This window comes from Alexandromys fortis, unplaced genomic scaffold, assembly GCF_014885135.2.
Source record: "Alexandromys fortis isolate MF-2015 unplaced genomic scaffold, M_Fortis_MF-2015_v1.1 scaffold_200, whole genome shotgun sequence".
In the NCBI taxonomy this organism is placed as follows: domain Eukaryota; kingdom Metazoa; phylum Chordata; class Mammalia; order Rodentia; family Cricetidae; genus Alexandromys; species Alexandromys fortis.
This window is the reverse complement of record NW_026068148.1, coordinates 2,252,295-2,263,934: the sequence shown is the minus strand read 5'-3', so window position 1 is coordinate 2,263,934 and position 11,640 is coordinate 2,252,295. Positions and strand designations below refer to the sequence as shown.

Here is an 11,640-nt window from a genome sequence, read left to right as displayed (position 1 = left end):
CCCCCCCCCCCCCCCCCCCCGCCTTTTCTGCCACTGAACCTCCTTGAGTTTCACTGGTGCTACTTCTCTGGGTCCTCAGCCCTAGTCCTTCCCTCTAACACTGATCCAGCACTTCTTAGTCTGGGCAGCTGCATTATCTAGGACCCTGAGTAGGTGTGCTCGCCTCGTTGCAGAGACCTGCAGGTTTCATTTCCTGATCAAGGACACTTTCCAGTTCATTTCTTTCATTGTGACAATCTCTTTGGGGTAGTCAGAGATGGCCAGAATGATGTGAGGTAGAGGCTGGTGGGATTTCTGGAGGCAAGGGGCAAAGGGGTAGTGTTGCAGAGGTCAAGAGCTAAAGCGGAGCGTCTGGAGGGCTGACAAGTGAAAGGCGGCCAGCGGCAAATGTCAGAGCCTATATAGAGGCAGGAATCTGGGACCAGAGAGCCAGAGCATGCACTAGCAAGTCAAGAGCAGTGGGGCGGGTGGGCGGGCCGGCAGGCTGGCTGGCGGGCAAGAGGGGGGTGTGGCAGGGGATAGCTAAGGGAGATTGCCGAGAACAGCTGCGGGCATTGGGCCTTGCTGCAATGAACTGGCACGGGGTATAAGTCAATTGGTCAGACCAAAAGAGCTGCAGTGCAAAGGGCACAATCACTCTTCTCTGTCACTGGTAAGGTAAGATCTTTCTAAGTTTTGCCTAGTGGAAAATTAGGGTACGTACAGGGATTCTTTGATAATGGAAGGTGGAGTTGGAGGATCTCTTGGCTCATCTTTCCCATGGCATGAATTAAGATTAAGGTAACTGAAGTGTCAGCAGGACTCTAGTATTTCTTTGGCACCTTACCTTGGGGTTATCTAGTCAATGGGTTTGAGGATGGAAAGAAGTGAATCAATACAGCCTGTTAGCGAGGAGTAGGGGGCTATAGAATTGAATGGGCCAGAGAATCTTAAGTCAAGCACAAATGATCAAATTTCTGTGTGTCTTCATTCTCCCAGCGTAAGGAGGACCACTAGAAATCTCAGAGTGTTACGGTGTGAGTGAAATGATGTAAGGCAGGTAAAGTGCCTAGAAGAACTACCAGCCAGTACTCGCTCAAGTCCTGCTTGCTGTTGGTATATTTGCTGTCAGTGTTCCCCTTGTGATGGAGGCACAAAGCCATGAGACTGATGATTTCTTTGACATGGTTCCCTAGTATCCAGCCTTTTAGGGCATGATCAGGCTATGGGGATATGCTAATCTTATATGTTTGTCTGCATGGGTCTACAACTTGTGTGTGTCAAAGCATCCCTTCTGTGGGTGCTTATGAAAGCAGGACAGGGAGGTGAGGCTATGGGAGTAAGCAGCTCCCTTTCAGGGAAACAGGGCAACTTGATTCTGCACATTGACAAAGACTAAGCTGCTGTTGATTTCTAGTCTAGGATGTCAGACAAACAATTACAGGCATCCTTAGTGATACCAAAGACCATGCAACCTCAAGAAAAGGGTGAAGAGGCAAAGATACAGTGTTACCATCACAGTGGCCTTATTTTAGCTACAGTGTTTGCTAATCTTAGAAGGCTGTCACAATGGAAATAATAATTTAAGACCCAAGTGTAATCAGGGTTGCAAAGTCTTGCATATCACAGGCAGTTTAAAATTCTGTACAGTTAAAGTTCAGTGATATTCATGCACCTACGGATTAACCAGTATTGTAGTGGTGGCTGTTATTAATAGTGATAATAATGACAGTATTAAGCAAAATTTTACTTTGTGGAATGCTAGTCTCAGTTATTGATCAGATTAATAATGTGCTACTTTTCCTAAGAAAGACATTCAGGAATATCATAATAGTACAATATGGGTTAAATAATAGATGGTATTCAATGTGTATTAGGAACTAATAATTATCAAAGGCTCTCTGATTCTTGCCTACCTGGGTAGACTTTTGACTTCTGGAGTGGAAAAGCGCTGGCTGTCAAAAATCCTGAACTTTTTGTTGTTGGCCAGAAGGTGGTGCTGCTGACCCATTTGAGACAAGACTTTCTCGGCTCTGGAGCCTGCTGTTGACATTTAAAAAGATTGAGACTGTGCTGTGTAACTAACTGGGTGGGTTGGTTTAAAAAGGACAGAGTTTGAAAGGAACATTGCTCCAGATTTGGGGGTATTTGCTATATGGTTTCTTTGAACTGATAGAATAATCTTAAAAGCCATATGCATGTCAACTCATAAAAGCAGGTCTCTATGAATTATTAGAATTTATTCCTGAAATTGGCTTTTGACCTTTAAACTTTTTTTTTCATTTACAGATTTTCTTGATTTCTGGGGCTTCCCCATGGCTCTGATGCCAACACACTAGAGTCTCTATCTGCCTTGTCCTGTAGCCATGGCCGATATGTCAATACCATTGCATTCACTGCGATTCAACAACATGATGAAAGAAGAAAATGCTGACCCCCAAAACAGGGGGGCAGCTTTCTCCAGACCAATGGCAGACACCAGAGCAGAGGTTCAAATCCTGCAATCTCCATTGCAGTTGCCTATAGTCTCCACTTCAGCCTCAGATCCCGGAGGGACCTCTACACAGCTAATGACGTCCCCAGCCTTTGACATTCTGCCCACCACACCTGTCATGGGAACACCACACTCTGGGACATTGTCCCCACAGCTGATGTCAGCCTCAGACTCCGGGACACTGTCTCCCCTGCTAATGCCAGCCTCAGATTCTGGAACACTGTCCCCACTTCTAATGCCGGCTTCAGATTCCGGAACACTGTCTCCACTGTTAATGCCAGCCTCAGATTCTGGAACACTGTCCCCATTGTTGTCTACTTCAGACTATGGATTAATGTCTCCAGGGATGATGACAATTCCTGACTTTGGGACTATGTCCACAGCACTAATGGCAGCATCAGATTCTGCAGAGGTATCACCACTGGTGATGCCAGTTCCATCCTCTGGAGTGGTATCTGCGCCCATAATGAGTACTTCATCCTGTGAAGCATCGTTAATGCTGGGATCAGATCCTGGTGAGATATCCCCACTCCTCCTTCCAGATATGAACCCCGGAGTGGCATCCACACCACCAATGACAGCTCCAGGCTCTGAAGCAATGTCCCCATTGCAAATTACAGATGAGGATACAGAAGCAATGTCAAAAGTGTTAATGACTGCTCTAGCTTCTGGGGAGATATCATCACTACTAATGTCAGGTACAGACTCTGAAGTGCTATCTTCTCTGATCATGTCAGCCCTTGCTTCCGGAGAGACCTCAACTCAGCCAACAAACCCTCAAGACCCTGAAGGAATTCCCATGGAACTCATGTCAGGCTCAGACTCTGGAGTCATGTCTTCACTGCCAATGCCAGTTTCTGACTCTGGAGCAATGTCTGCACCACTGCTGCCAGTTCCAGATACTGGAGATATAGCCACAGTACCAAAGTCGGTCCCAGAGGCCGAGGTGATGTCCCCACTGCTAATGACTGCTCTCACCTCCACAGTGATGCCCACTCAACTGATGGCAGCATCTGGTTCTGGAGTGATGTCCCCAGACATAGCACAAAATATCAACCCTGAAATCATGTCTGCTCCACCAGGAAGAATCCCAGCCACTGGAATGATGTCCACACTACCAGGGAGAGCTTCTGATATGGGGACAATGCCCTTACAGCTAATGAGAGTCCCTGCCTCGGGAATTATGCCCACATCACAAAAGACAGTTCCAGTCTCTGGATCAATGTCCATGCCAGTGATGGCTGCCAAAAGCCCTGGGGCAATGTTCACAGAACAAATGTCAACTACAGCCCCTGGTGTGATGTCTACACCTTTAACAATGGCCAAAACACCTGGAACAATGACCATGGGCTTTATGAAGGCCACAGCAAATGGAGCAGTTTCTGCACAGCGAATAAGAGCTTCGACTTTTGGAGGGATGTCCATCCAGCCAGGTATAGCTACAACCTCTGAAATGACGCCTGGGTCACAACCAACAGCTGCAACCTCTGGGTCAGTGTCCACACAGAAAATTCGAGCTCCTGTCACTGGACCAATGTCCACATCACAAATAAGAACCACAGCCTCAGGATTGACATCTACACCACAAATGAGAGCCACAGCCTCTGGAGCAGTGTCCACCCCACTAATGAGAGCCACAGCCTCTGGATCAACATCCACACTGCTGATGAGAGACACAGCCTCAGGAGTGATATCCGTGCCACAGATGAGAGCTCCAGGCTCTGGAGCACTGTCCAAGCCACTAACGGCATCCAAGGCTTCTGGAATGTTAATGCAACAAATGACAACTGCAGTTTCTGGAGCAATGCCCGCATCACTAATGAGAGACACAGCTTCTGGAGTTCTGTCCATGCCACAGACGACAGATCCAGCCTCGGGAGGCGTGTCCATACCACTAATGAGAGCCGCAGCTTCCGGAGCAATGTCTCCATCACAGATACCAACCACCACGTCTGGAGGCATGGTCATGCCTCTAACAAGAGTCCCAGGTCCTGGAGCATCATCCTCATCACTAATGAGAGCCACAGCGTCTGAGAAGATGCCTAGTCAGCCAATAAACATTCAAGACTCTGGAGGCATATCCACACCACTCACGAGACCCATTGCTTTGGGAGGGATACAGATGAGATCCCAAGGCTCTGGAACAATGTCCACACCCCTAACGAGAGCCCCAGATTCATCAGACATGGCTCCATTGCTCTCAAAATCCTCATCCTGTGGAGAGAGGCCTCTGCTACTAATGACACCTCCAGGTTCTGGAGAGACAGGTTCATCGCCAAGAGCCCCGGTTTATGAGAGAACATCTGATCCACACATGACAGGGACAGCCTCAAGTATGATGTCCATGCCACCTCTGAGGGTTTCAGTTCCTGTATCAGATTCCACACCAATTCTGATACCCACAGATTCTGGAGTGATGTCCACGCCACTGATGAGAACCCCAGCTTCTAGAGCAAAGTCCATACCTCAAATGATGACCTCAGCTTGTGGAGATATGTGTTCACTCCCAGTGCGAGCTCCAGTCACTGCAGGGATATCTCCACCACCAGTCAGAGCACCAGCCTCTTCAGCCATATCTACAGCACCTAGGAGACCCTCTGCTGGAGCTGTGTCCACAGAGTTAGAGAGAACTCCAGGTCCTGGAATTATGTCCACCACACAACCAGCAACTGTGATGTCTGGAGAGATGTCCAAGCCACTAATGAGGGCTTCAGTCTCTGGAGCCATGCCCATGCCTTTGATGTCACCCATGACTTCTGGAGAGATGTCTATGCCACTAACGAAAACCATGCCTTCTGGGACAATGTCAACTCTCCAAACCAAAGTTGTGAGCTCTAGAGCTACATCCTTGCCACAGCCAACAAATTCAGCTTCTGGGGGAATGGCTAATCCTCCACTGAGAGCCCCGGGCTCTGGAGCAGTATCTACACCTCTTATGAGAGCCTCAGCTTCAGGAATGATGTCCACACCACTACTGAGGGCCACGGCCTCAGGAGGGGTAGCCATGCCACAAATGACAGCCCCGACCTCTGGAGACATGTCTACACCACTCATGAGGACCCCAGCACCTGGAACAATGTCCACACCACAGACTGCCTTTGGAATGACACCCACTCTGAATAACAAAGCCCCAGACTTGGGAGAGGCATCTACCTCTCACTTTTTCCCTGGGGCAAAGAGCACACCACACATGACTGGCACAAACCCTGAAATGAAGAAGCCACCACCCAAAGAAGTGCCATCCTTTGGTATGCTGACCCCAGCACTCTGTTACCTCTTAGAAGAGCAAGAAGCAGCCAGAGCCGCTTCCTCTATGGAGGAAGACACAGAGGAGATTGATGAGGAGAAGCAAATGAAGGGGTTTTTGGACGATTCTGAGAAAATGGCGTTTCTGGTGTCTCTTCACCTGGGGGCAGCAGAGAGGTGGTCCATCTTGCAGATGGAGGTAGGAAACCCCCTCTCGAGTGAAAATAAATCTTTCTTGAGAAGATCACAGGGCTTATATGACTCCCTGTCTGAGATAGACATCCTAAGTGCTGTTCTTTGCCATCCCAAGCAGGGCCAGAAGTCAGTCAGGCAGTATGCCACTGACTTCCTGCTGCTGGCCCGACATTTATCTTGGTCTGATGCCATTCTACGGACCAGGTTTCTGGAAGGACTCTCGGAAGCCATTGCCACCAAAATGGGTCGTATCTTCCTGAAGGTGGCTGGCAGCCTAAAGGAGCTGATAGATAGGTCTCTGTACACTGAGTGCCAGCTGGCTGAAGAGAAGGAATCCTCAGGCAACTCGAGCCAAGTTGTGCCAACAGCTTGTAAGCGGAACAATGAGGAGGCCATGGATAACGAACTGGGCTCTCAGCAGCAGACTGAGGAGGTAATCAGGGGGACATATGCTCACAGTTTCTGATTAGAAAAATAAGGAAGTAGTGATGATGGATTAAAGCCCATAGTCTCTCATGTTGAATGAAGGAATAGCCTAGAGGAGGCACTGAGTTCCTAGACCATAAGAGCCCAGTGTAGAATTTTATCAGTGAGTAGGGATATTTTGGTTATTAGCCATTTTTAGAAACCATGTCTGACTCAGGTTACTGAAGGTTTCGGATTGTAGGAAAACTCAGTAGGCCCAATCCCAACTCTCTGTTTATTGTAAGTGGAGTTCTAAGGGTGAGACTTCTTTTATGGACTGGGTCCTACTTCTAGCCACATGTGTTATGGACTCAAGTCTCCAGAGAATTTCATCAACTTAGCACTTGGCCACACTTTTTACACATCTGATAAATTAACCAGTTCTTCAACTTGCTGGTTTACTGAACGAAATCAGATAGAGTGCTTTTGGTCTAAGGAATTGTGGTTCTTATTTATGCTTTCTTCCCCCTTTCTCACAGCACCAGCATGTTTCGAAACGCTGTTACTACTTGAAAGAACATGTAGACCCCAAGGAGAGTCTTTATGACCACCTTCGACAGAGTGCACAGAAGCCCCCCACCAACAAGTAGTACTCCTTGAAGTCGTACATGATTTCTGACTTGGCTGCTAACTTGAGGACTGGTTCCTGGACCCATTCCATTCAGCTATTATCATAAACCTTGTTGCCTTCACCTTCCAGCCTTCCCCTCCAGGCGCATTATCTCCTTTTTGGTTGCCTTTACCTTCTCTTTCACCTACATGCCTGTGACCTGCCCTGACAATCAGTGTGGACTATAAGAGTGTATGGTGTATGAAGTTCTGAACTCCCATCAGCATCGTCATCATCATCAAGGCCAGTTTGAATTCTTGGTCCAGGGAGAAGTCTAGGCAGGAGAAATCATGTCCTACCTCCAAACACCTTAGAGTGTCTTGCCATGTGTCATCAGGCAAACTTGAGAAAACCCTTGTCCCATTCCACCTGGCAGGGAGCCTATAAAGAGAGAGATACCCACTTCTATACCACCCTTTCAAACCAGTAGACTCACCCTTATATGCCCCAACTCATAGTATCTAAATGGGTCTCCAGGGCCCTTGCCCTGTTTATAGTCTTGATCCTGAACCATTTGTTTTGACCCATAATATTAATAGTAGTGATAGTAATGGCTAACAATTGTTGGTAATGTACCACGTGACAGGTACAGGGTGAGCTATAAACCCTTGCCAAGCACCATCTCACTACAGTGTTATAGTACCTAACTTGTTGTGTTGTCAGCTTCTGATCTCTTGCTTATGGCCCTTGTCCTTTGGTGTGGAATCTCTAGCTATGACCTCTGGGTGATCCCCTCAGTTCTTAATTGCCCTTGCTCCCCTTGGCTGTTGTGCTTTATGGCCAGCACTCTTCTTAAGGGTCTTGGTGTCTAAACAGGTGTAGGTAGTTAGAACATAATATGAACCGTGTTTGCCTTCAGGTGGTGGGTTATAGGTGTTTTTTTTATTTTCTTCTTTTTACTGTTCTCTGTGATTTCCAGATTCACTACAGTAAGCATGTATTACATTTGTAATCATAAAAATAAAGGCCATTTGTGAAAAATGAATTAATTATGGACATTAGAATTTGATTTATTGAGTTCTCTAATTTTTTTAACCTTTATTTTGTGTGTGTATGGAGGGGGAAAGTTGCATATGTATGGGCAAGAAAATACTTTTTGGGAGTCGAGTCTCTTCTTCCAACATGAGCCTGGGCATCAGATTCAGGCTTAGGGATACATATTGGAAAGCTATCTTTCTTACCCTTGAGTTCTTTCAACACAATGAGTTGGCCACTTTTGGGGGACAGTTAAGACCTTTTCTCATATTAAAATTCCACCAAAATTAAGTAGGGGATATACAACAAGCAAGAATACATGGGAATCATACAGATAAGATGACTTGAAAACAAGAGGCAGGAAAACAGGAAATTTTATAGAAATAGGACCAATTTATTTGTTCAGTAAAAATGGCTGTAGTGTAGTATTCAAAGATATTTTAAAAACAGAAGAATTGATAACATTTGAAACATTATGGAAATCTATGTTGGTGACAGTTTGGAGGTAGGGTAGAGGAAGGGGTCAGAGACAGTTGGATCCCCCGATGCAATAGTCCAGGAGACTGGTTGGCCAAATAATCTAGTGCTGTGGAAGGAATGCCAAGAACACCAAGGGAAGAACCAAAAAGCCGCTCTGAGTCTGCTGCCTCATTACGCTAAACATTGGATCTAATTCCAGGAAGAGGGAAATTATTCTCAGGAAAGCAAAGACTGGCAGACACTCTGACAGCCCCACAGCAGTGTACGTGAGAATCTGGCTGTAGGGGCTGCCTCCATTACTAGTGCTGTTGCCTCAGGAAAAAAAAAAGCTCAGTAAGTTGGGCAACACAAATTTCAGGCAAGGAGACAACCAGCCCCAGGGGACATAGTTTTCACCCTCTTTTCTTTGCCCATTGGCTTACATCTGGCCCAGTCCAAGTAGAGTGCGGATGTTCATGCTCAGCTAGAGTTGCTTTTATCTCAGAAAAGCAAGCAAAAATCTACTGAAAAAGAAATGTCTGATAGAGAAGTCATAACTCATGCCTGTAAAATGCATACAGGAAGGAAAATGTCTTCAAAATAAAACTCATTTTCTTATGGCCACGATAATGGACAGCAATGGCAATTTCTCAGTTCTCTTCCACAGCCGCTCATCTTCCTCTTGCTTTTTTTTTTCTTCTCACTATAGATAAATGGAACTGATGAAGGCCAATCACTCTTTCAGAGTCCATTCCCTTGTCCAGCAACCCTGGCAGCTATTTTTAGAAATATTTCAAGAGCCACTCAGCATCTTCATGGAGCCAGGCTGTCCTATACCCAAGTACTTGGGACCATTTTTGTCAGATGGAAAAAAATGGTGGTTCATGTTTTTCTATACCTCACACTTATGGATAAAAATAACGCCCCAGAAGCAAGCAGAACTTAGATAACACCAACTCCTGCCCTCACCTGTGTGTTTTAGAATCCTTGAGAATTTTCTGAAGTTCTTTGGGGGGGAAGATTTCAGTAGAATTACACTGCTTGTTGTTTTTTGACTGATCCACTGCCTTGTGGCAAGCACCTTGCTCCATGACCATGTAGGGCCACCACTTGACCCAACTTTAGCTGAAGAAGGAAACACAGAGGCTTACCGTAGCTGGGAACTTGGATTCTGGGACACAACAATGAGAGGTTTAACTAGTACTGGCCTCCAGTTACAATTTGGATCTGAAAAGACCCTTAAATATAGGCTCGTATGTTTGAGCCATGTTGGAAACTTGGTCAGCAGCTGGTTGCACTATTTTGGGAGGCACTGGAAACTTTAGAGGTAGAGTTTTTGGAGGAAGTAGGTCAGGAGAAACTCTATCTCACTTTGGTCCCTTTTGCTCTGTCTCTTTCTGCTTCTTGGGTACCATGGATTGAACAAATTTGCTCTGCCACATCCTTCTGCCATCATGTCACTATTATCCAGAAACAACTGAGCCAGTGACCCATGGACTGAAACCTTGGAAATCGTGAGCCAAAATAAGTCTTTATTCATTTTGAGGTGTTTATGTCAGGTGTGTTACTATAACAATGAAAAGTCTAACACACCTTTGGACAGATTTAGCTTTATGCTTTTGCAAGAAAACCACTATCAACTTTGAGAGTCAGGTGACCATACTGATCTTATTTTAGACTAGGAACTTTAGGCACAGAAATGTTAAGTAACTGCCCTATCTTAGTCACTTTCTATTGCTGTGAAGAGACACCATGACCAAAGAAACTCATAAAAGAACACATTATAGTTTCAGAGGTTGAGTCCATGATCAGCATGTTGGGAAGTATGGCAGCATAGGCAGATGTTGTGTGGGTGAAGTAGCTGAGAGTTCTACATCCTGGTCTGCAGGCAGTAGGCAGAGAGAGACACTGGGACTGGTTAGGCTTTTAAAACCTCAAAGCCCACCCCTAGTGACACACATTCTCCAACAAGGCTACACCTTGTAATCCTTCTAATCCTTTCAAAGAGTTCCACTTCCTAGTGCCTAAGCATTCAAATATAAGAGCCCATGGAGGCTATTCTTGTTCTTACCACCACATGACCTGAAGCTAAGAAAGCAGTAGGGCTGGGATTTGAACATGTGAAATCTGTTCCCAGATGCCTATACAAGGAAACACTTGTACATATAAAGCTTTGTTATTTTTAGCCTTGATGACCCCTCAGAGGGCTCACTGAACAAATTTGCTGCTGAACATCAGCCAATATTTGAAGCTTATAACAGTGGAAGTCTGAATAAAAAGTAATCCTGCTCACCCCTTTACCCCAACATGAATTTTTCTTTCCATATGGGGAAAATTTTCAATATTCAGGGAACAGAATCAATCACTATGGACTATCATTAACCCTAGGAATTTATGCACACACTCTCAGATTGTAGTCTTAGAGTGAGCAGCCTCAGGTCTGAGCTATGAACTATTAAGGAAGCTAAACTATCCCAAGGCATCCTCTCATTGGCCAGGAAGAAGTCTTGGGCCCAAGACTCTGCATCGGGAAGAGATTTTGATGGTCATGCCAAGTGCTAAGTCTTCTTTGTCAGTACTAGTTTTCTGGTATTTTCACTTTTCCATCATGAAAAGGGGCACATGAATAAGGAAAGGAAGTTATTAATTGTTGTGCTAGGAAATATTTCCACACTAGCCCAAAATGGAGTATAATAAAAGCTTATTTGTCTGTTTCATGCATTTTGATGGCACGGTACTAAAAGTGAAACTATCCAGAGAAGATTAGCATGCCCGTGCTTAAAGACTACACACCAATCCATACAGCAGTGCATTTTCAAATTTTTTATTTTATTTAGAGTGTATATACATACATATATATACATATATATGAATGAATCCATGAGTTAATATGTGCATGTGCCTCTCACTTTTCACCCTAACCTCAACTGTGTTATTGTACTTTGAGAATCATGAAAAGAGGTTAAGAAGGCAGGTTCTACCTATTGACTCAAACTGGCCACAACTTTTTTTGCAGTCATGTTTAATTGTGGTTGCTTACAAATGAAGGTGCATGCAAGCTTGCATGAGAAGTTTACCACACATCCATAAACTCTATTCCACATTGGAATTTCCAGGAATTCGTGCTCATTCTTTTGTGTATTCTTCTTCTTCTCATTAAAAGTTAAGATAAGCCAAACAATTGGTTTATTGCCATGGTAATAAATCATTGACTCTT

General features: G+C 45.2%; 1 protein-coding gene and 1 non-coding gene across 2 annotated transcripts in view; both read left to right on the top strand.

Annotated features, from left to right (window-relative positions):
• Nucleotides 1-7,842, top strand: part of Rtl9 (retrotransposon Gag like 9) — a 42,534-nt gene extending 34,692 nt beyond the window's left edge. The window contains exons 3-4 of the mRNA XM_050127189.1: nucleotides 2,269-6,347; nucleotides 6,859-7,842. Coding sequence (XP_049983146.1) covers nucleotides 2,346-6,347; nucleotides 6,859-6,969 — 4,113 coding nt within the window. The 5' untranslated portion in view covers nucleotides 2,269-2,345 and the 3' untranslated portion in view covers nucleotides 6,970-7,842. The remainder of the gene's footprint in view (nucleotides 1-2,268; nucleotides 6,348-6,858) is intronic.
• A 3,298-nt stretch (nucleotides 7,843-11,140) lies between these two features.
• On the top strand, nucleotides 11,141-11,248 carry LOC126491504 (U6 spliceosomal RNA). The gene has a single exon (XR_007589406.1). It is a non-coding gene; the product is annotated as a U6 spliceosomal RNA (small nuclear RNA).
• Nucleotides 11,249-11,640: the final 392 nt, after the last annotated feature.